This window comes from Chionomys nivalis, chromosome 1, assembly GCF_950005125.1.
Source record: "Chionomys nivalis chromosome 1, mChiNiv1.1, whole genome shotgun sequence".
NCBI lineage: Eukaryota > Metazoa > Chordata > Mammalia > Rodentia > Cricetidae > Chionomys > Chionomys nivalis.
In genome coordinates this window covers 121,409,129-121,433,916 of record NC_080086.1, presented here as the reverse complement: position 1 = coordinate 121,433,916, position 24,788 = coordinate 121,409,129, and the positions used below count along the sequence as shown (strand labels likewise).

Below are 24,788 nucleotides of genomic sequence, written 5' to 3'. Positions count from 1 at the left end.
TGTGTGTGGGGGGGGGGGGGGGGCGTTTTCTGTCTATCCAAGGGGAATATAAGAGCTTACGATCGAAACCATGCCACAGAATTTGCCATCTGTGCCAGAAACGACCTAAGGAACACCAAGATCGATAACCCCATCCACACTCTTCTCCAAGTCTTCTCTGTCACTCATCCAACATTTCTCTCAGTTGTTCTATAGCAATACATAGCAGTTATTAATAGTTTACATAAATATTAGTTTATAAATTACTAGTAAGACTTATTTGGCTACTTTATTGCCATAGATAAGTGCGAATGCCTGAGAACAGACAAGACGCCCACACCAAGTATGTCCTTGTGGTTTTCATGGAGCACCTAGTAAGCTGGGGATCAGAAAAAAGCCTTGAGGCATATTCCCTGCAAACTGAACTCATGAGGTTTATAAGTCTTGTTCTTTATGTCTACAGAAACATTAGCTATTTAAAAATTTTACAAGGAGCAGATTTTAGCCCCCTCTTTGTTTCTCTGAGGCAGCCTAACTCTGCAGTCCAGTATCTTGGCAGTCCAGGCTGGCTTCAAGCCTGAACACTCTTCCTGCCTCGGCCCCTCAAGTGCTAGGATTACAGTGTGCACGGGCATGCCCACTTGTTCAATTTCATAAAATCTACACGAAAAATAAACCCCACAAAATCATTTCTATTGAAAATAAAAACCTTTAAAATTTTAAAAGCAAGCCTTATGGCAGGTCCCAATTACAACTCCAGGCTGCCTAAGACCGTCGGCGTGTGCAGAGTGCTACAGAACTCCACTCCGGGAAGGGAGAACGGCCACCGTCACCTGGGAAGGTACCGTAAGCAACAGTGGGGATGGGCAATTACCCGGCTTCCTCTCAAGAGATGGAAAATTATTTTATGAACTGTAATCAGGAAGCATCATTCCAGCAGCCTGGGGAAGAAACAAGTACCAAAGGGAAGAGCTGGGGAGCTTAACCTCTTAACCTCCATGTCTCCTGTGTGAGGTTCCTTGTGACAGTGTTACTATGCTAACTAAAATTCAAACGTGAACGTTAACTGAAAAGCTCCTTTTCCTAACTTCAAGAGTCAGCGCTGTCCCCTTCAGAGCTAATCTCCCTTCTCCACAGAAGCTCCCAATCCCAATCTTCCTCAAAGTAACCTCCACACTTTCCTAGTGTACCCTCCTTTCCACACTCATTTAAGAACTCTCGCCAAACAAACATTGCATTGTACTGCTGTTGGTATTATAAACTATTAAAAAAAGTATTGGATTAGGTTTAAAAAAAATCAATATTACAATCATTTGGTGCACAATCCCACACACTTAACACTCAATTTAACTCATTTGCTATCTCATATACAACCAACACAACACGCAAGAAATAACTGCTGGGAATTGTCTCAGACCTCCAAAGTATGTTAATTTCCAAAGCAAAATGACTTGTGCTGTGAATTTTAACGCACTTGAAAGCCTGTACTTTCTCTCGTTCTGGAACACAAATTTTGCATGTCTGAAGAGCTGTGATTCATCTTAAGAAAACCCATCTTGTGTTAAATGGAATGGAAACTGGACTAAGTGGTCAAATGACAAGTACATTCATATTCAAGCTGTATTATAAATGCATGTACAGTAATTTACGTCTCTCAGCTACCACAAAAGGCTCTTGATAAGCAGGTAATTTGCTAAATGGACTCCTTTATCCAAGTATTCGAAGGGCGTTACAAGAAAAATCTGCAGAGGCATTAATGTGACGTAAAGGTCAAGCATTGTGACATACCTTTCAAATAATCCCGCCTAACTTGCGTTATGATGAGGAGGCTGTTGGCAGCATCGTTCAGTGTGAAGCCCTTGATGTGGGTCTCAGCGCTAAAAGAAGCAGACATTTAGAAAGGAATTACTGACATGCTTCTGATACGATAATAAATGGTTGAGCACCAAGGTGAAATTATAAAAACTACTGTTCGTATGTTAAAAATATTGCTGCAAAATATCGACCTGGAGACAGCTTTTGTGTTATCCTGTCAATGGTTATAGAAGGATAATTTTTTTTTGCATTCTGACAGATGACAAAGTTGGAAATGAGCAACAAAAGAAACAAAGTACAAGATTTTTTTTAAACAATCGGTTCAGACTCTTGAGTGCTGACATATTAGGTGACTAAAATAACCGCATGCCCGGCATTGTGCGCCGATCCAAGCTCGATACTTCTTCCTCTCTCTCTAATTAGAAAATGTAAAACTATTCTTCCAGCAACAAAAATGAACATTTTATTTTCAGTACTGAGTACTTTAAATATAAACTAAAGCATATTACTAACCAATGCTATATCATTTGGTTGATTGATTTTCAAATTTCTATCATCTAGATACAGTTTTAAAAGCTTTTAAACAGAGCATAGAACCAAAAACCATTGTTACACTAAAATTTAAAATTCCACATAACCAGACTAAACAACAAACTTCCTAACTTTTAAAATTCAAGAGTAAAAACAGCTTTACTTAGCACCAAATCCCAAGGATTAACTAAAACTAAACAGAAATAAACTAACAGAACCCTAAAATCTAACTGGAAGTAGCTTGTTTGCTGCGCTATTTGGATGTCTCTCGTGATGAATGCCTTCCTTAATGCCTCAGAGTTGAGCTCACGATTAGGAAACAGTCACAGGTCATGAGGAGCAAGAGCAATTGCTGCCATTTGCCTGGTTGGCTCAGTAGTGACCTCGTCAATTCTCCATGGTTTGCTGATACAAACCTAAAAAACCCCTGAGCACAGTATAAGAGAAGCGGGACCACTATTGCTATCAACCCAAGAAAATCAGCCAAAGACACCGTGTGTGCCCATCCTTACTACCCGCTCAAAGGACTTGGCTTTCCCAACTGGCAGCATGATTAAATAAAAATCCTACCTCTCACACCAGTGCTAGTATATCCTATTCACTTAAGAATATTATTTATAGCCAGGCAGTGGCACACGCCTTTGTTCCTGGCAAGAGGAATAAAGATCCTTCGTCTCTTCATTCCAAAGACAGGAGGCGGCCCTGAATCAAGGCCATCAGTTTGCTGAAGCTGTTGGTTTCAAGCAGGTGCCTAAATAAATGTCTTTCTATGGTCTGTTGGCCATTTCAGAAATTTTAAAATGTTATGGTCAATTCATTAGAAAGAAACATCTGGAAAAAAAACAAAACAAAACAACAACAACAACAACAAAAAAACCAGGAGGATCTAAGTTCCAGGCCAGCCTGATCTACAGACTGAGTTCCAGGACAGTCAGAGCTACACAGAGAAACCTTGTATTGAAACAAAAACAAAACAACCAAACAAAAAACCAGCCTGGCATGAACTCAAGACTTTAATCCTACCGCTCAGGAGGCAGAGGCAGGTAGATCTCTATGAGGTCACGATTAGCCTGGTCTATAAAGAGGGCATCAGATCAGCAAGGAAGGGCATTGCAGTGAGTGAGAGTAATTGTTAAAAACCAAACCAAACCACCAACAAAACCCCAAAATAATAACAAGAGAAAAACATCTAGAGATAATAAATCTTGTCTCTTAACTGACAACAATAAGCAATAAGCCTTTTGAAAACACATAACATAACATCATTTAATACTCTTCAATACCAACGAAAGTAGAGATTAATATCAGAAGGAACAAAGTTCCCCTTATCTGTTGTATAGTAGTAGAAAAGGACCAACCACAGGAAAATGTATTCTAATCTGGCAAAGAGAGAAAAAGCACAAAGTTACTCATAGAAACCTTTGCAGTGGGATCATTCAGACAACATAAAGAAATTTAATTCTGGATCCTAATCTTTAGTTTAGTTGCCTTCTCTTATCTATGCTTTTCAATGGTGTTAGCTGCGCTGCTGGAAATATGTAATTAATTATATTTCATTTTACACATTTAAGCAGTCACATTAAGGCTGGTGGCTACTTGAGTGGGCTCCATACAATTTCAGACTTTTTTTTTGAACTGTCAAAATAAAGAAAAAAGGGTATGCATCGTACAGCTTATCACAGCTGCACATACTAATCTTTCTCAGCTAAAGACAGTATTTCATGGAAAACTCCCTATTTTCAGAGCAATGAACAGACGAATGCTTCTAATTTATGCCACTGAGAGTGACACAAACTGGCCAAGCCAGTGAGAACAGTGAGAGATTCAGTAGCATTTCTAGGCAGACAGACACAGGACGCCAGTCAAGGCAAGAGGAAACCAGCACTGTTCTTACAGGTAAAGCAGGCCGGCTGTTAAATGAGTCTCGGCCTCCCAAGAAAACCATTTCTTAGGTTCTACTTAGGTTCTAAGTATTTGTTCCCAGAGACTCAGAATCGCTTAAGATAGTACTCTGGACGGAGAGTTAAGAATAGCCAGTATGGTGGTTACCATAATAAAATCAAGTGACCTGCACACAACAACCACTGTTTGTTTTTTTAAGTCACTTTTATACTCATTTGATTGTATAATTGTCTGCGTGCATGTATGACGGCAGTCAAAGGACAACTTGCTGGAGTCAGTTGTCAGCTTTTACCTGCTGAGCCTTCTTGCTGGCCCAACCACTCTGATACAGAGCTGGGGGGTGAAGAGACAGCCAGGAAACAAATGCAAAGAACATGACATACTTCCAGTAACACAATTAATCAGAGAATTCAAATAGTTCCAGTGCAGGGGTTGTCCTGGAACTCTCTTTGTAGACCAAGCTGATCCTGAACTCATAAAAATCCACTAGCTTCCGCCTCCCAATCGCTGGATTTAAAGGCTGCACCATCACCTGGCTATTTTCAAGAAAGGTACCCAACAAAGGTTTAACCCAGGCCACAATTCTACATAATGATAAACATTTTATTAGTCCAAGGCTGTGTAAACAAATCCTGTTGAAGGATTTGGATCTTGGATTCTCTTGGGCCCACATAGCTACATGGGGATAGCAGCTACAGACTAATCCTTGTAGGATATCACAGCTGAAATGTAAGTGCTCTGACATTCACAGAGTGTGGGATCTAAAACACTCAACTTGAAAACAGAGAGCAGAATGGAGATTGCCAGGCATGGGAGGAGCAACTATGAATACCAGCAAGGCGGGTGAGTTCTAGAGTCTACACGACAGGGCCTACAAGCTACTACTAAGAGGGCAGATCACCAGTCTAATTACACAGACTCAGAAAACCCAACAATGATATGACGATGAGGATAAAGAAGGTGGGAGGAGCTCCAGATGGTGATGGATATGTTTACGGCCTTGAAGCCGGTGGTAGTTTCATTGGTATATACTTATCCCCAAAGTTAATGAGATGTATACATTAAATATGTATATCTTTTAATACGTCAATCATATTGTGAAAAGGCTTCATAAAAACCTAGAGGGAAAAAAGAATGTAAGCCTGTATTTTACAGGTTGTGGGTGAAAGGAGAATAAAAGAGCTATTCTTCTAACCATTCTGGCCAACTCCCTCTAAAATCAAGACCTACAGTAGAACTACAGGAATGTCTTATAGGAACCACATGCGCACATACATCAATGGAAATCAATATTCCACAAAGTGATCTTTACTACTTGAAGTGCTTTGGCATCTTCCAGTCTATTTCATTGAAAAATGTTCATTCTGCCCCACTAAACAGTGGCAAGTGCAGTTGGTAACTCTGCCAGGTCAGTAGCCTTCCTTCAGAGCACACGCAGCATTGAACACTCTAGGAGAAAGGGTGTCATGAAGTATGCATGATATATAGTACAATTCACCGTTAAGGATATGCTAACAAAATGTTTTGTTTTAGGCACATGACTCATCAATTATCTGGGATCTCTGTAAAATGTACAATCCTTGGTCACTCAGCATCAGAACCCTAGGAGTGGGCTATGGGAAGAAGGCTCAATTGATGTCTATGCACAAGCTCAATTAAGAAGTTTGTGTGTGTGTTATGTGGTATTGCGTGAGTGTACATTTGCACGTGTGTATAGACAGGCATGTACATGAACACAGGTGGAGAACCAAAGCTGACAACGGGTGTCTTCCTCAGTTGCTCCATTTCATTTACTGACGCAGGGCTTCTTGCTAACTTGAAGCCCACCAGTTACAGCTAATCTTTCCAGCCGTAGGTGGGTTCTGGGGAGATCCGAAGCCGTGTCTTCATGCACAGCAAGGACTTTACCATGAGTTGTCTCCACAGCCCAAGATAAAGATAACTAAGTTTTACTTTGGGGTGTCTTTAGAAGGTCTGTGACCAACACTCAAGATTAAATGGTTTTTGAGTTTTTAAGTTTTCTTTCTTAAAAGTTTTCAACACAAAATCCTGCTGTTTTCTATGTCCTAGTCTTTCCAGAACACCTTTGGTTATTATAAGATGCAGTTCCATAATGACTTTCTGTACCTTAGACCTGGTGCTTACAACCAACAGGGCACACTGCAAAAAATGCTTTAAGCCATGAATTGAGGTGTAGATAAGGTCTAGAGGTAGATTATTCAATTCACAACTGAATAAATGTACAAGACAGATGGAGCACATAAACAGGTGAGCGGTCTGAAAGCACACACATGGTCTGGAGTGGTGGCAAACATGCCAAATGTCCCAGTACTCGAGAAGCAGAAGGGCTGCTCCAAGTGAAGTCAGCATGGAGAACAGCGAGACCCTGCTTCACACAAGAAACCCACAACATTAAGTAACCTTTGATGTTATTTTTATGGGCAGTTGAGACATTTAAACCAGTATTTCTTTAAAGTGGAGGGTTTGGACAAATGAAGCCATACTTACAAGTCTCTCACTTGCATGGCTTGTGTAAAGTCATCCCTTTTCAGCAGCAAGCCTATCAGAGTGCTGTAAGTTTCACTGCTGAATACAATGTTTTGCTTTTGGGCTTTGAGGAAGATACTATATGCATCTAAAAGAGAGAAAAAAAATTTAAAGAGAGAGCAAAAAAACACAAGAAACAAAAAAACCCCAAAACATATATCCCCCACTATTAGCAATTCTTAGAAACAGGCGCTGACGGCGCCGCCACTCTGCAGTGCAGGAAGCACTACTCCCCTGACAACAGTGGACCCGAAGGGGTCTTTTCCAAATTATTTCTCATACTTGCCTTGGGTCAATAAATTATATTCTTGCGAATAAAAATGAAAACCAGCTCTTCTGACTTCAAAAGATGATAGCAGTTTCAAAATAAATCGTAAAATACGTGTTAAAAGTCCAAATAAACCAGAGGTATAATTTAGATTGAGGGGCGCACAAGATTCACTTTCAAGCTATCTTTAATCTATAAGTGGGTGGTTACAATGGTTCATATTTCAACACAATAGCATTAAAGTGAATATAGCCTATAATTCTAAAATTAGAAGATCAAATTATTTGGCTACGACAGGACTTATACAAAAACATACAATTTTCAAATATACAGATATCTAACAAGTAAACTAGGCAACATTTGTTTGACTGATTAACAGTTTTATTTCACTTGTTCACAATAACTGTCAGTGAATGAAAAGATGTTACCAAAAGAGAAGTATCTACACTTTTCAGTCACTCACTTTTCTGAAATAAAATTGCTTGGCTCTAAAGAGCCAACTGAAACTATAATCCACTCGTGTGTATAAACACATCACAACAGAGATCCAGTGAAACCGATTCCCCACAGACGGCCCTCTAAGGAACATAAAACTGCCAGAAAAAAAACGCAATGCATTTAGATGGATACAGACATGATGTTAATGACCACAAAAGCAGGCAAAAATAGTTGAGATTGTATGTACAAGTTAGGGAAGTTAGTATTATCCCCTCACTAAAACTCAAGTGGCAATGCCCAAATTTTATTCAAACCTGGAAATTAAATTGGGAGGGACAAAAAAGGTCTGAGAATATTTATATTAGTGGGGGGTCTTAGTGAAGGAGATTAGGTTTGTGTGAATCAAAGCCACAGTCATGCAAATCAATCAGGTTTTAAATAAGCTTCCCAAAGCACAGTCCTTTCTAGTGATTATATCGCCAAGTGCCTCCTATCGGATTTTTGTTAATGCCTACTGAATCAGGCATTAGCAAAAGGTAGAAAAGCACGGACACTCAACAAGGAAGTTAATGATTATGCCAACAGATACCTGGACTACTCGGTGTAGTTTACTATCTGAAACAGTAGGAAAGGAAATCTTTCCCCCTTACCCTTCCACATACACACATACTTTAATCATGTTCAGCCCCAATCTTCCTTTCTTATGCCTCTCGTATTCTCACCTAATCAACTTTTCCCAACAAGCCCCCACCCTACTTTCATGCCTTTGCCATCACTTGGAGTGTGATCCTCTGCATTTAACTGGGAAAGCTGGGACCAGCACGGGCCTGTTATCTACTTGAGCAAGAGCTACTGTCCTGTGGTGACACAACTGAGGAATGACTCATTTCCCCTAGCAACCACTACCTGCCTAGATCCTCTGGGAGACATGGGGTCTCATGAGTCTTGTCCCCTAGTAAGTCACCTCTTGAATGCCATTATCAATCCATCACAAACTTTAAGACAACGCTTAATAAAATACAGTAAAATTTACCAAAAATAAGTCATTTAAAATCATGGCACACAAGAATGAAATCACAAAAGAATCTGCTACTCAATACACAATGCACCTGTTTTGTTTAAAGGGGACTGCATAGTTAGGATGGAATGTTGCTACTGTCCTTTTAGTTCCCATTGTTTGTTGTTAAATGAGGGCTAAGTACTATCTGAATATTCAAAATTAATAAAAACAAAACTAGCAAACGTGATCAGCTGTATTCTGATACTACTGAGCTTGAGTTTGCTATTACTTGTAAATTGTTTATGTAAGCACTTCCATGTAACAAACCCTTTAACACAACTATTCCAACAGGTGCTACTATAAGCACTGAATTTTCTTTTAATATATAATTTATTTCTATTTTATTTTCACTGGTGTTCTGCCTGCATGTATAAGGGTGTCAGAAGCCCTAGAACTGGAGTTACAGACAAGTGTGAGCTGCCATGTGTGAGTTGGGAATAGAGCAGCCAATGCTCTTAACCACCAAGTCATTTCTCCAGCCCTAGCATCATGTTGAATATTTGAATCTTGAGACATACAAAATCTGTATATAACTCTGAATTACAGGCTAAAACAAATAGCGGAATGACTGTACAATATTTAATCACTTGTTAAATGTTTTCATTTAAATAAAAACAACCTTTAAAAAGGTAATATATGAGTTAGGCATGATGGTGCATAGCTGTAATCCTAGCATTTGCTCTAAGCTAAGAGTGGAGGCTCATCAGCCTGAAGCCTGCTTGAGCTACAGAGTGAGACACCATCTCAAAAAGAAATTCCAACCAGCCAAGAGTATCATCATTAGCTCAGCCTCTCATAAGCTCACACAATCTATATCTAACAATTATTCTTAACATCTGGCCCTTGTTCTTGTTTTCATCTTTAAATACTTTATACAACCTCAAAATGACATTGGCTTATAAATTATATTATCATAACTAATAAATTACTATCACCTGTAATATGCTGATAATTAAAATTTCCCCAAATGTGCAATATTTCTGCTAATCTAAACACACAATGTGAGTGTGTGCCCTTGTCTGCAGCTGTCTCTCTGTCCAACAGCACCTTGTGTGCGAGACTCAGCCCGCACGTTGCTTGCGATCAGAAACAAGACCCTGTGGGTATTTACCTTTGTTCTTTCTCAATCTGCAGGCATTCAACAACATCTTCTCAGTATCAGTTTCTACCGCTGGGGGTGATGAAGAGTTCAGGGAAGGTCTGTCATCTCCAAACCACAACTTTAAAACAAAATCACTCAGTTCAACACAAATGGTTAAATCCAGCGACCCATGCACTATGAAACTAGGGTGAACGAGGCCCTAGAAATGTATGGCAACAAAAACCTGTGGGCTTATGCTAAAGACAGTCACCTCAGGAACATCGAAGGGCACCTCCTGGTTGTTGGTTTTCAGGATCTCTGCCAACAGCTGCAATGTCCTCTCACGAGGGATAATATTTTCTTCTTGCATTTTATTCCAGACACCATCAGCTCGTTGCCAGTCACCATTTATTTCTGTAGAATTTTGATTAATAGAAAACCAATGATTAAGCCAAGCAGAACTTAAGGGTTTAGGACATTCTTGCTTTATTCCAAATGGTGTTGTCAGGGAGAGGAAATATTAGTGATTATAGCCTAGAGGTGAGGAGACTTTTCTGTGTTATCTTTCTAATTATGAGCCACAGAAATACTTTCTCTGCCAAAACAAACAAACAAACAAACAAACAAACAGAAACTAAACAAAAACAAAATTAGTGACAAACCACCCTAGGCTTTTACCCAAAGCTTTGAAAATCATGTTGATAAAGTTTGTTTTTAAAGTAAATGGAAAATTGCTCAATGTAAAATCAAAATCAGAAGCAAGTTTGCAGAGATAAACACGTGTGCACTGCCGTGTGAACACCTCTGGCTCTGGAATGACTGGGAGTTCTCTTATGCATAAGGTGACAAATGTCCAGGGCTTTGACTTGAGTGAGGAAATTAGACTGTCTACATCTCACCTGAGGCTGAAGGACCTCTGCCCGAGTGTTTTACATTTCTTTCTTTTTTTTTTAAAAAAATATTTATTTATTATATATACAATATTCTGTGTATATGCCTGCAGGCCAGAAGAGGGCACCAGACTCTGTTACAGATGGTTGTGAGCCACCATGTGGTTGCTGGGAATTGAACTCAGGACCTTTGGAAGATCAGGCAATGCTCTTAACCTCTGAGCCATCTCTCCAGCCCGTGTTTTACATTTCTATGGCAGGGGATAACACTGCTGACTAGTCTTAGGGTGGTAGATGCCTTTGCACTAATACGCTAACACTTCTATGTTGTGATACTCAGTCTTCACAAGTAACAACAACAGTCCTGCTTCACATGTTCCTCTGCTTGAATCTGCGAATGTGTCTATGAGGAGCATCAGGGAGACGAGCTTGAGTACAACCATCTTAGAAAACACGACCGTTTCCACTTCTTACACTAGAGGGAAACTATCGCCACTAAAGTGAGTAAAGACATTCTCCTAGGCTGTTTCTCCAAATCCTGACCTCAAAAAAGAAAAACTAAATTTTTTTAACAAGTAGTGACTGCTAGGAATACAAACTTTGACACACTCAATTAGAAATCAGCAAGAAAGAAAACAAAAGGTCAGCAGCACTATCTATAGTCATACAAAGGTTGCAAGCCCTGTTCTTAAGTAGTGGAAATTACCTTGAAGTTCAGAGTGACTCTATACATACTTGTTTATAAAGTCAATCTAACTAACATAAACCTTATATTTACAATTAGTTTGTAAAGCAATATTCTTATAATTATACCTTCCCTTTATGAGAGATTATGAAATCTTCTCCTGTAATGTAAAACCTAAGTATTATAAATATTTAAAAGCATAAAAGTTGAATTTTAAAAAAAAATCCATGCCCAAGAACCTTTACTGTGTGTGAGAAACACATGGAGCAGTTCTTATGGGGCAAACGTTGACCAACAGAATGGAGGCTTTTGGGGCAAGGTTAACGGTAGCAGTATCATAAAATACAATTCAAAATTCTAAGGGGGAAAAAAAAATCAAACCAATCAGACTATCAAAATCTGTTGCTGTGTACAAAACTCTAACAAGAATGTCAGAAGAATATGCCTTTCTTGATAATAATTTCCTGTGGCAATAAATAATGCCAAGCTGTTATTCAAAGATTTAAAGGGCCACAAATCCAGGCTGGGACAAGGGGATGGGCTCGTGGTCTTGGTCTTTAAAGAACAAGGGTGTGGGCTACTCTGATTTTGAAGGAGTTTGTCTAGACAAAGGGTTTCAGAAGAAAGTGAAAGCCGGGCGATGGTGGCACAGGCCTTTAATCCCAGCACTCGGGAGGCAGAGGCAGGAGGATCTCTGTGAGTTCGAGACCAGCCTGGTCTACAAGAGCTAGTTCCAGGACAGGCTCCAAAACCACAGAGAAACGCTGTCTCAAAAAACCAAAAAAAAAAAAAAAAAAAAAAAAACAAAACAAAAAAACCAAAAAAAAAAAAAAAAGTGAAGCTTTATGGGAATAGACAAAACTGTGGGCTACAATCTTGGGGCATTTCTGAGTCACTAAACAAATGAAGTCTAGTCCAGGGTTCGAACTCTAAAGCTGACAACGGTTAGAGTCTTGGTGTCGGAACTGAGCTGTTTTAAGTCCCCCAGCTGCAGTTGCTGGTTAACCAGGCACGACTCTCCTGGGGCAGGAATCATGCACCATTGGCCTGGCCCTGAAAACAGCCATCAAAGACTAACTGTAGGCATGTCAGAGGGCACACAAGCTAACCGGAAGAGACCCCTTCTGGCCAAAGACTGATAATTTGAGTATCAAAATAACTGAAACAAAAGTTTTTAAAAAGCCATAAATTCATTAAGAAAAAAAATCATCAATTTTTTGGAGGTTTGAAGGATACGAAACTCTTACAAACTGTGAAAATAAAATGTAAATATTTGTGTTTTCCAATGAATGTATTTCTTATTATTAGTTAAAAAAAGGCACAGATTGTAGGATACTCAATGTAGAGTTGAAAACAAACCAGAATGCAGTCAAAATAATGCCTGGAGATCACCAAAGTGGCCAGCTGACAGAAGCACCCTGGAGTCAGGGAGCTGGCAGTGGAGTGCACACTCAGCCAGCAAACTCTTATGCTCTGTGAATCTTTAGTACTTACAATATATCCATTTTACTAGTATAGTAACAGAAGAGGGGAAGGACACACAGCATGAAATGTTAACAACTATATGTGTTTGAAGAAATAAAACATAAGTAACTTGAAGTAGAATAAAACACTAGGGCTGTAAAATTATAAAAGCCACAGTCAAGGTCTTTTTAATGCAAAATAACAATCAAAGGCAGCCGTGATAGGACAGAGCCATATATGCACACAAATGATAAACTGATGTCCACTGTTTTGTTTGTGAAGGCAGTGCGGCCTAGCTCGGCAGTGCAAGGCTCCAAGCCCAGCACTCAGGAGGCAGGTTCTCAAGGCCAGTCTGTCTATACATGGATTTCAGAAGCCATAGAGACAAAGGAGGCCTGCCTCAATACAACATCAAAATGAAGAAAGCAAAACATCATGTATAAAGTGAAGTAACTTCAAAGCAAGAAAATGTTTAATACAGGGACAATAATGATATTAAGGAATCATCTACTAAAAACATGTTTAAAAAGTCAAAGCCATTAATTCATTCATTGTTTGATGAAGTAGAACTACCACGACAGAAACAGAGCTGGATAAAATAATCTCATTCTACAAGAGCAAAAGGGAGCACCACTGCCAATCCTCCACTTAAACAGCACAACAACATCCAAACCACTCCAGTATTAAGACAAATACCTGGAATTTAGTCACTTGGAAACTAAGCATACAAACCAAGATTTAGGTACACACAAAAAAAAAACCTAAAATCTATTCACAGAAACAGGGGACTAGTAAAATGAATTCTAGGATATATTAGTATATTAGAACTTATAGATGATTAAAATGGAGAAAAAGATTGTAAAAAATGTAAATACACATATTAAATAATAGTTTTAACACCAGGCGGTAGTGGTGCACGCCTTTAATCCCAGCACTCAGGAGGCAGAGGCAGGTGGATCTCTGAGTTGGAGGTCAGCCTGGTCTACAGAGCAAGTTCCAGGACAGTCAGGGCTGCATAGAGAGACCCTGTCTGGAGGAACAAAAACAAAACAAACAATGTGCATGTTCCTACAAGATCTATGCCTGTAAGTATGCTCATAGCTATTATAGGAGTGACTGGGAAAGCTACTTCAGGATTTATATAAAACAGGAGAGAAAAGATAGCAATCCTCAAAACATCCTATTAATATTAAATTCTGGGGCTTTGAGTTCTTTTTCTGTTCTGAGTTGGCTTAAAAGATTAGAAAACATTTCAGTGTGTAAAGTATGAGTGTTCAATGAGCTGAGCAAGGGGAGGCTAGCTTTACAGACAGGAAGGAACCACCCCAGCATACACAAAACCAAACCAACCAAAAGAAAACAAAGGGCAGACAGAGCAGCCATTTCAAACAGCCGTTTCCTTGTCAAGACTGAAGGACTATCTTACCCGTCATGCTAACTGGCCTGCTCTCTCATTCTAACTTATCTCCTTCTCAGTGTGTCTATCTGTCCTTCTCCTGATTTCTTAGAAGGTAAAATAATTCAGTTTTGGTTTATAGCATGGATCACCTGGCTAAGTAAGTAAGTCCCTTTGGATTTGTTCTCTCAGGCCTAGTACAGATCACTAGTGTGAACCCATGGCCTCCTACACAATCCACAGAACAGCGAGGGCGTCTAAGGAGAAGTGGGATCACTTTGTGAACCGACTGGACTCACACTCAAGGTCCCACTCAACTCTGAGCACACTAACTTTCAGCAGCAACAGAGCACGTCCCAAGTTCCTGGACCTTGTTGGTGGTTAGGATGCCTCATTTTAAAGGAAACACTTTCTGTCTCTCACACCCACCCAATCTCAGTGTCTGCGTCATCACAGGCTTCGCTTATACAGGCAGGACACGCCAGGGTGCCCAGAGGCCGCATCCTGGTAGGTGTAGATGAATGTGGCATGTCTTTAACACGGGGCTGTGTCACCTACCCTTCTGGGCTCCAGGAGCACAGGAAGAAAAGGACTGAGCAGAGGACCTTTACTGTCTCATTACTGCAGCCAGGACATCAGATTCATAAACATCACACAATAGCTAGTGATACAATGTAATGTTCTAAAGGAAGCCTCAGCTAGCCTTAGCTTTGGCCAGGTTGAAGACTCACATTTGACAATCCCTCAGACTTCCCTGCTGTGGCCTTTGCAGACTCAAGAGCCAACAGGAGGAGCACCGTCACTTACTGTGTAGTTTTAGTAAGCTGTAGTACATCTGGTCTCTATCACATTCAAACAGCTTCTGGGTCAGCTCCACTAATTTTTCAAGAGTTTCCACCTTTAAAAGATTAACAGGTAGATTTGCACTGTGTAAAAAGTGTATTTTACAGTTAACACAAGCAGCAGAATGACCCTTTGAATGAGCTAACGTTACCACAGGTTAACTCTACCAACAGACTAAGGGTCAAGCAAAACAGCAAGGGTGTATTTGTTTAACCCCGCGGAGCTCACACTGAAACCTAATCACTGTGCTGTATGTATTTTACTTACATTAGTTAACTAAACTTACATTTGTTACATTAGTAACAAAATGGTTTTTTTTTTTGTTTTGTTTTGTGGTTTTGGTTTTTTGAAACAGGATTTTCTGTGTTACAATTCTGGCTGTCCTGGAACTTGCCTTGTAGACCAGGCTGGCCTCGAACTCACACAGATCTGCCTGTCTCTGCTTCCCGAGTGCTGGGATTAAAGGCGTAAGCCACCATCACCCAGATGTGTTTTAAAGTTTAAAAGGCCCTTGAAATCAAACAACACAACATGAGTAATTAAGCTATAGGACTGTCCAGAGAGCATCTTGATGACATAGAGAACAGTGGGGAAAGCACAGGAGGGGGGGACACACAGCCCTGATGGCGTGTGGCCTTGTGCCAGGGCTTTGCCTCTGTACGGTATGAACAGAAGTAGTGAGCTTGGAGAGAGGGCATCTCCACCTGCCACAATACACTGTAAGTTGCCAGCTTGCTCAGGCCAAGTAGAGGAAGGCAGGTGAAAACCTCCAGGATTAGGAATTCTAATATACCCCAGGAACACAAAATACGCTGTTATTTATTTGGAGACGCACTGAGAGAACACTGTGTCCACAAGGACATCTTGTGAATTCCCAAATGCTGACACTCACTTACTCCTGAGTTTTAAGTGCTTCAGACATCAGAAATCAAACACCAACCTGATTACCGGAAATACATCTATCACAAAACCACTGAAGTCTTGCAGGCCGAGCTCTCATGCCTGGAGTCTGAAAAACAGAACCACCACACAATATGTAAGACACAGCATAACTCTCCCTGGAAGACAGTTTGTTCCCTCTAATGAACTCACCACACATACATGCTAAAGGAAACTGGTACAGAACCCCAGGACCACAGACCTCGAAGCATATAATGGAGCCCGTGTTTAACAGATGTCTTTCTAGATAGTCTTCTACTTAGGTTATCTCAAGATGCTCCTTCCCAGCTCAATATTCATTCAATAATTTTGTTTTATGATTGTTTGTTTTGGTCCTGGAGTTTAAAAACAGGACCTTGCACGCTATTCCAAAAATCTTTAAATACTAAAATGATTACATTTTATTCAGTTCAGGAATAAGTAATTAACTAAATCAACCCAAGAATATGTAAAGATAAACACATACATGCAGTCAGCCCCATAGCACATGATCGTATGCCCCACCCTCTACTCATTCAACACTCCAACTGATTCAATAGACAAAACTTCCTAATTTATTATGTAGAACCAGAACTTTAGTTTCAATAAAAAACCAGCAGCTTTCAGTTTTAGAAAAAACATACTTTAATAAAAGAACTTTATCTAGCAAGTACTACATTTGCTACCTAGCATCTAAACCTGGCTAAGCACTGAACGTTAGCTTAGTTCTGACTTAGTTCAATAACTGAGACGTATGTTAGTTATACACTCAACTAGAAATTCTGAAGGTTTAGTCAGGAACTCTGGCTTAAAACACGTATTTCACAATGTTGGATACTGGATAAAAGACAAACCATTTCAACATAATTCCAAGGATTTGTGCCTGTAATGACAGCATTTGCATCATCTGTAAGAGGGTTTCACCACGGAACACTGCATTTCAATCACAGGGTCAAGATAAGACAACTACATACTCATCTGCCCTGGCTGAGTGCCAACCTGGAGAAGGTACTGTGCCTGCTCTCTCGACTGGTGGTTGCTGAAGCCAGGTGTCCCCAGAATACCAGGGCTCATTTATAAACCCCAGGCTACTGGTGCCCTGGTTGACCTCCAGACTCAGGCGGTCCTCTCCAGGAGCACACCACACAGACGAAGGCACTGCACAGTGCTAGACGAAGAGCTAGACGAAGAGCTAGACGAAGAGCTAGACGAAGAGCTAGACGAAGGCACTGCACAGTGCTAGATGAAGAGCTGATGCACAAAGTCCCATCTTGCAGCTTGGGTTGCAGGACAGAAACTGGTAGAGTTTAAGTTGTGAGCTCTCATTAACCATGCAAGGACCTGCGTCCTGGGGTATAAAATCACACGCTAAGTAAACTGACCATTGGAACACACTTTCAGATATTAACCCCTACATCTAGACATGGACTGTATTCAAGGATTCCCTCATATCTACTTTTCCACATACATCTTAACAAATATGAAAGTAACATCAATGACATAGAAAGCCCTTGGAAAAAGACAAATAATCCTCTTTAGCCTCTTTAGAACATGAAAAATGCAAGGGCTACATTCACTTACAACTTCCAGTGTTATTACTGATCCAAATCCACAAGATCTGAACAGCACAACCTCGCGCTAACTCTTCCTGCTCAGGGCTGATTAATCCCTGCCGCGGGCAGGATAGCTGACTTCTATGCTACACCTCCCCCCATGCTCCATTTTGAAATTGAGAACTGTTTTCACATACAAACCTCAATCATCAAAAGAACATCTAGGTCAGATTAACTAAATCTCCTAGGCTGCTGGAACAGCCAATGCATCTGGCTTATCTCTGAGCATCTTACTGAAGTTTAAAGACCACAGCTGAAAGCAGCAACAGAAAATGCACTGAAACACGGGAAGAACTGAATTCTAACTGGGATGTTAAATAGAACATCGAAGGCCAGCTACTGCACATTAAACTAATGAGGTAACCCTAGTCCTTTTCTGATTTTCCTTACATGTAATTTACTTAATGGACGGTGAGGCTAAATAGTTACCCTACCAGAAAGACTGCCGTGTTTGTTTCTACCTAAGTTCCTGGGTCGTAAAGCACAGCTTTCTGCAGTTCTAATGCAACACTGAGCTCAACTGTATAGGCAGAAAGTAAAACAAAATGTTTTCATTACTTGATAGCTTTAATATAATCCTCTATGAGCACAATGCCTATGCATGTTAATAAATAATTTTCAAGTGAAGGACATGAAAATTTTTCTACTGCATTTTAACCTTTATTTCATATGAACTTAAATTTGACTGACACCGTCAATTTTTACTTGGTTTCGTTTTTCTTGCCAATACTAATGAAATGGCCAAAGAAAACTGACTTCAATAAAGCATACTCCATGGCCACTCCTTCTAGTCAGTGCAGTAAAAAAAGTACGTATGTACAGGGCTCCCCAGAAGCTGACTTAACTCTGGACCCTACGGCGCTCCGTGAGCCTTCAGTCTTTGTCCCTTTCTCTGAACTCTCAGATATGCACTTCAAGAGCAGGTGTATTAAAGAGCGAATGCCCTGAGCAAATCAGTGAACAGTCTACTGTAAACAGCCAGGCTTCTCTTCACCAGGAGGAGTTATGGAGATCGTGGAAAAGGAGACTCCCAGCTGACGTGTCAGGAGAACTGGCATATCGCGAGATTCTGGAAGCTAGAGAGAACACTAGCTTTAAAATCAGCACAGTGTACATAAGATTGAGTTCTGACCCTATTAAGGAAAGCAAATTGGGATAAAAATTTTATTTTCATCAAGTAAAGAACAAAGAGTAATGAAGACTGCACTAGAATCCAAACTTCTAGTGTTAAATCTGAAGCCACCAAATTGAGAGTCCCCTTGCAGAGGACAGCAAATTGACCTCAGTTTCAATAAAATGGAAGAAAACAAACCAAGCAGAGGGGGAAACAAACTTTAGAGTAAGTTGTTTTGATGATTCCCAAGCTGGGGGTAGCGTGTCTGGAGGGCACGGAGACAGGAGCAGGGCTGGAGAAACCAGAGACTATAGGAACTGTCCTGACTTCAAACTCCACAGCTACCTGACTTTCTTTGCCCTAGCTGTTTCCCAGGGAGTTTCTGTGAGGCTCACGAATGGCAAAGTCCCAGCTGTCACTACACTGCATAGTGACAATGCAGGTTTGAGTCCCAAACGTTAGCGTTATGGTGAGAGCGTAACCGAGACAAGAGCAGTGGCCGGCCCGTCACGGCCAGCAGTGACACTGACAGCCTGCTCCCTGGAGCCTTTAAAAGCTCTGTGCAGTTTTATACCAGTACTTAACCTTTCCTGACTATACATGCCATCTCTAATTTCCAGTCTCAAAACAAAGTGGTTCAGACAAAGCACATTTTATTCTATGCTCTGTAACCCGCCAGAGCTAGGAGGTGAGTGAAGTTCTCAAACTAGATCTAAAGGAACGAGGGAACGGTTTGTTTTTATCTTTACCGGGAAATACCATCTTATTTGACCATAATTTCTAATCTATACTAAATTTTGGAAAACCTGATTTCTACTCAAATCTCTAAAGGGAGGGGGGGTCTTCACCTATCTGGACATTTCTGTCTTGATTAGATTAACTCACTGCCAAGAAAGCACCTGGAGAAAATGGCCGGAAAACCGAAGGAAGAAGCCAGACGTGAAGATGTGAACGACAATGACTCGTCAGCAGGGAAAATTTTTCTCCAGGGAGAAACAAATGAAATGTGTTTCATTTATACAATGGAACAACGTGATCATTAAAATGCTTAGAGAAACCTTTAATGAATTTCATGCAGGGAGATGAAGGAATAGCTGATTACAGTGAAGTACTAAGACACATGAGCCCATTAATTTCAATTATACATAAATGAAGTAAGTCATTGAAATAAAGGGAGAGAACGGCCACAAACATGACTAGATGACTAAGTATTGGAATTGAGTCTTTATACTTGACATATTTTAAAATAAGTAAGCCTGTAATTTCTACCTGGTTCTATACACAGGGCAGTTTGGGGTGGGGGATATGACTGATTATTACTAGCAAGGCACAGAATATATTTCACAAGCTTTCTCTTCCTGATATAACCAAGTAAGTTGCAGCACGTCCTCAATGGTGCAGCTCACTCCAGCGTGTGCCGTAGGACGCTGGAAGTGGAGTCTATGCGGAAAAGCAGGTACAATGGACATCGGAGGGATCACACTCCTCTGGATGTCAATGTAGCAAACGTCCCACAAGGCACAACAAAGGCAGCCCTGTCCTTCCCCAGGGCCTCTGCACTGTAAGCCTCCTTGGCCTGGAACACTTTTATGTTGTCAGCTCCTAATCCACGTTCTGGTTTCCCCCAGACATCACCTCCTTAGAAATACCTATTCTGAAATAGCCCTTTCCACAGAACTCTCCCTGACAGCAACTACTCCACTCAATAAAATTGTAAAGGGCTACCTTGCTGACCCAGTCTGTAGGAAAGCGAGAAATCAGTCCAAACGGGAAGCTGTGTAGATGGCAGAGGTATGAGATAATAGCCAGCACATGTCCATCACTCATGGGAGGAGGTGTGTCACCCGACTTCCTGCCCGAGACCCTGAGGTCCTCATTAACTTCACTACCTCAGCCCTGCTTAATGTCCCAGAACCCTCCTGAATGTACCCAGAATCTGTCACTCTTGGGCTTCCTCCATTTCCCTTCCAAAGAGTTCTCACGAGCCTGGCCCAGAACAAACTGGAGTGACCACTCTTTGCCACCTCTCTCCTCTCTGCTGTTTCCTAGTGCTATTAAACTCATCAATGTTTACTGTTTGCTCCACACCCACTTCCTTCCGAGAGTCTCCCCAAATTTCCTACTCGGGAGAAATGACTCTCCTAAATGCTCAGAATCCATAAAGTCCTCGGGTTGGTCGACAGCTTCCTCTCACGGCAACCCCTACTCAAGGAGTCTCACTTCAGCTCCTCGAGTCTCAACTTATTAACTCCACTTTAGAGCATCCTCATTCTATTTCCCTTTGAAGAAAACAATTCTTTTCCAAGTATAAGCTACTCACTGTAAGAATTCAGAAAATAGCCGGGCGGTGGTGGCGCACGCCTTTAATCCCAGCACTCGGGAGGCAGAGGCAGGCGGATCTCTGTGAGTTCGAGGCCAGCCTGGTCTACAAGAGCTAGTGCCAGGACAGGCTCCGTAGCTACAGAGAAACCCTGTCTCGAAAAACCAAAAAAAAAAAAAAAAAAAAAAAAAAAAGAATTCAGAAAATACCTAAGATATTTTAAAAATCGGCTAAAATTCACTCTCCTATAGTGATCTATGTAAAGAAATAAGATACAAGTCTATGCTAAAAAGACTCCATATCACATAGTATATAAGCATAGACCAGCTCAGTCTACAAACAAAACAGGCCATGTTATTCATAAATCTAGTCTTGCTTGTATCTTTTGTCATTGAAAACTTTAGGTCTTTAACTTTATTAACAAAAAGTGTTACAAATTCTCACTACAACTAACTCTCCATTAGCTATGGAACAAACTTGCCCTTCAGTCTTGTCGATGAGATAACCCTTTAAAACATAGTCTCACAGACCACACTCGGTTATTTTTCATTTTTCTCTCTGTGTGTGCCCGCATGTGTGCTCCACGCAGTGTGTATGCCTATGCTTGTGTGTGGAGGCCAGAGGTTTATTCTCCTCGTTGCCTCCTCAGCCGGTGTCCCGCACTGAACCCGGGGCTCACTAATTAACTAGACAAGAATTCTCCTGCTCAGCCTTCCAATGCTAATACTACAGACAAATGCTGCCACACAAGCTGGAGATGTGAACTCAGATCGTCATGCTTACAAGACAGGCACTTTAGCTACAGAGCCGTCTCCTCTTCATCTAATCTTATACACACCCACTGTTTAACAGTCATTCTAACTGACCCATATGGGCAACGTTGGAAAGTGTTAAAAGCCAGTCTTCTCTCGCTCACCTATATGACAATCACATACTCTATGTTAAGTATGTGATACAGTATGTGATATTTCAGTGTGATATTACACTGAAATCATATAGAACAAAGGAGACAAAGCAATCCATACCTTTGAGGGGCAAAGAGAATTGATATTATTGATCACTCACCATAATCCAGGAAATGTGCAAGTTACTGAGTCTTACAGACAGATACCATACTCCCTCTTGTAGATAAGGCAGCTGAGGAAAGCTGAGCAGATGGTAAAGGAAAGTAACTCTCAGGCGCTGCGAGCGGCACGGTGCTCTGCCTCAGTCAGTGGTCTATACGCAGTGCCACACAGAGCAGCAGACCCGGAAAGCAGACTGTGCTTCTACCTTCAAATCTACTAAAACCATTTTCCAGACAATATCAATTAACTATCTGAGTTTAAAAAGTACTGTCTACGACTGACAGGTATGTAGAGAGACAAGACAGAGAAAAACTGAAGAAAGTTCTGAATTAATTTCACTATCTCCTGTATTACATTTTTTTTCTTCTTAAAAACATTTGAAGATACAAGCTAGGCATAGAGGCACACACCTTTAACCCCAGCACTTGGGAGGCAGAGGCAGGTCTCTGAGTTCAAATATCCTGCTCTACATAGTGAGCTCGAGTTGCCAGAGCTACACAATGAGATCCTGTCTTGAAGATACACTGATGATGTCATGTGTCTAAATTTTCAGTCCCATGACCAGGGATAATTTATATAAAAATAAGGAGACCAAGAGCCAACCTGGGACGACAGGGATAGCAGCCTTGGAGCAATGTGATTCCTTAGGTGTTTAGGATGCAGTGAGTGTTTTCAGTAACAAGGCGTCATTCTTCCTAATGCACCACGTCTACTGTGGATGCTTTCTTACTACAGAAAGAACTGTTTCATAATGAAATTAATCACCATATGGACAGACTATGTTAGCCGCTGCCTTATCAATTCCAGTAAGGAAAAGATCAGCAAAGTGTAGATAAAATATACTAATCCCAAAGAGGCCAGGTTTGTCACCTATTTCCTATAAGCTGCTTACCATAGTGGGGACAAAAAAAAATTTTTTTAAAAAAAAAAGGGAGAAGAAAGAACATTTAAATAATGAAATGCCAAACCACTGCAGACAGAACTTGTTTGGCTGATTGTGTTGTAGACAAGCATTACAAATAAACGTGAGCCCGGTCCGCAGGAAATTGAATTCTACTGCTTTTAAGAACAAAGAACTCTTTGGCAAAGAGGATTAGCAACTTTACACCCAGGAATACCAGTTTAATTTAATTGTTTCACAATTCAAGATGTAATATGCAAATAACATTTTAATATATAACAGTGAATTTAGCCAAGTGAGGAAAAAAATTCAATCTACAAGCAGACTACTTTTTCTGAACTGTAGCTACACACAACAAAGCTGGCCGAGCTACCTCCTCCCAATATTATTAGGACTGAGTTCCACTAACATGAATCAGAACAAGGATAATTAAAGGTTAAGGTTCTTAAATGTATTCTAATTAAGAGTCTAAATAGCTGTACATTAGCATAGCAAAGTTAAAATCATACCTCAATGATCTTCTTGGCCTCTTTGTGATTTCCTGTCTGCAGGAAGGCGAAGAAGAGGTCGTACAGCATTGTCATTTCACCTTGCTCTTGGCTGACAAAGTCCATCGCTAGACAACAGGGCAGGAAAACACACAGATCATGAGAAAAGCATAAGAAGACAGTATCGAAATTCTAGATATTGTCAGAGTCCTTATCTGATAGCACTTATTGATGACATTAAATACTGAAGACAGCGCTAAAGGGACCAAGTGAGGTTCTGTGCACAAGGCAGGTCACTAACAGAGAATGCACGTGAAAGAACAGAGGGCAATCCTCCCAAAGGAACAGCCATTGAAGCGCAGAGGTTCTCAAATGTTTAGTCACTTCCTCTCAGAAGCACGGCAGTCTCTCGGGAGGTACTCACCTGCTCTTACATTCCCTTCACATTCCATGTTCAGACTAAAGACGCAAGAAGAAAACGGTGGGTAGTCACTAACCTTTCTGGATCAAATCGGTCTCTCCTTTCTCTATTAGCTTACACAAGACATCATGAATCCTGGGTAATATTTTATATTTTTCATGGCAGTCAATGCTGGCTTCAAGGGCAGCAGGTAAATCATCCCTTGGAAAAATAAATTGACGATGAAGAAAAAGATGTATCTAGTTTCAGTTTAGGCTCTCAGAAACAACACAGACAGATACGTAATGAGCAAGGAAACTGTCAATACCAAACTTGAGACAAAACCCCTCAGCTCACATGGAGAAGGCAGGACAAGCCTTTGCTCTTAGCACGTATTCAGACACATTGCTTTCCCCGCTTTGTTTTTATACTTTGCTTTTTAGAGTGTTGGGGGGGTCGAAAATGATGAAGGCATTTTCTAATTTTGCTCCAGCTACAATGTGAGTGTGCACAGTAAACTGGTAGCAGGCTGCTGTTCCCGCACACAAGGACTACCGTCACGCTGTCTTCCCCGCTGCTTCCGACTGGGAGGCACCTGCCAGCACCTTCCATCCCACAGCTGTATAGGTGAGCAGGAAATGGCCAGCCCCAGGCTTCAAAAGTAAAAAAAATGCAGTCCCTCCTAAAACTAGGGTGTTCTTATTAATCAGTGAACTATACAATTCTGAATTTTTGCCTTTAGAAAGGAGCCTTGAAAACCCTGCTTCATTGTAAATCATGGCACCTTTGTAAACGCGGTACTTAAAAGAAAAAGATATTTTACTAAGTCAGAGTTTCTTAAGGGTGTTGAAAGATATTTTCGTGGGTCTTCAAAAGCCCCTTTCCCTTTGAAAGGGCAATAAGTGCACAGGGCCCAGAAGAGCCTGTACAGAGGTAGCAGACACAATTCTGTCCAATGCCCTCTTCTTCTAGAATCATGGCTCTGCCTGAAGAATAGAATAAGCAGATGGTGAACCTGGAGTAGGCCCCTGGACTCTCAGCCCAAGCACTTTGCTACATACTATGCTG

At 40.8% G+C, this 24,788-nt stretch overlaps 1 protein-coding gene and 1 non-coding gene across 2 annotated transcripts in view; one reads left to right on the top strand and one right to left on the bottom strand.

The window, feature by feature from the left end:
* The window catches only part of Lrpprc (leucine rich pentatricopeptide repeat containing), an 87,271-nt gene that overhangs the window by 10,358 nt on the left and 52,125 nt on the right, over positions 1-24,788 (bottom strand). The window contains exons 24-31 of the mRNA XM_057766782.1: positions 23,818-23,942; positions 23,342-23,448; positions 15,840-15,908; positions 14,864-14,954; positions 9,893-10,035; positions 9,652-9,760; positions 6,736-6,862; positions 1,768-1,856 (exon numbers count right to left, since the gene is read on the bottom strand). Of these exons, the coding sequence (XP_057622765.1) occupies positions 1,768-1,856; positions 6,736-6,862; positions 9,652-9,760; positions 9,893-10,035; positions 14,864-14,954; positions 15,840-15,908; positions 23,342-23,448; positions 23,818-23,942 (860 nt within the window). The remainder of the gene's footprint in view (positions 1-1,767; positions 1,857-6,735; positions 6,863-9,651; positions 9,761-9,892; positions 10,036-14,863; positions 14,955-15,839; positions 15,909-23,341; positions 23,449-23,817; positions 23,943-24,788) is intronic.
* Positions 3,022-3,158, top strand: LOC130889780 (small nucleolar RNA SNORA2/SNORA34 family). The gene has a single exon (XR_009058640.1). It is a non-coding gene; the product is annotated as a small nucleolar RNA SNORA2/SNORA34 family (small nucleolar RNA).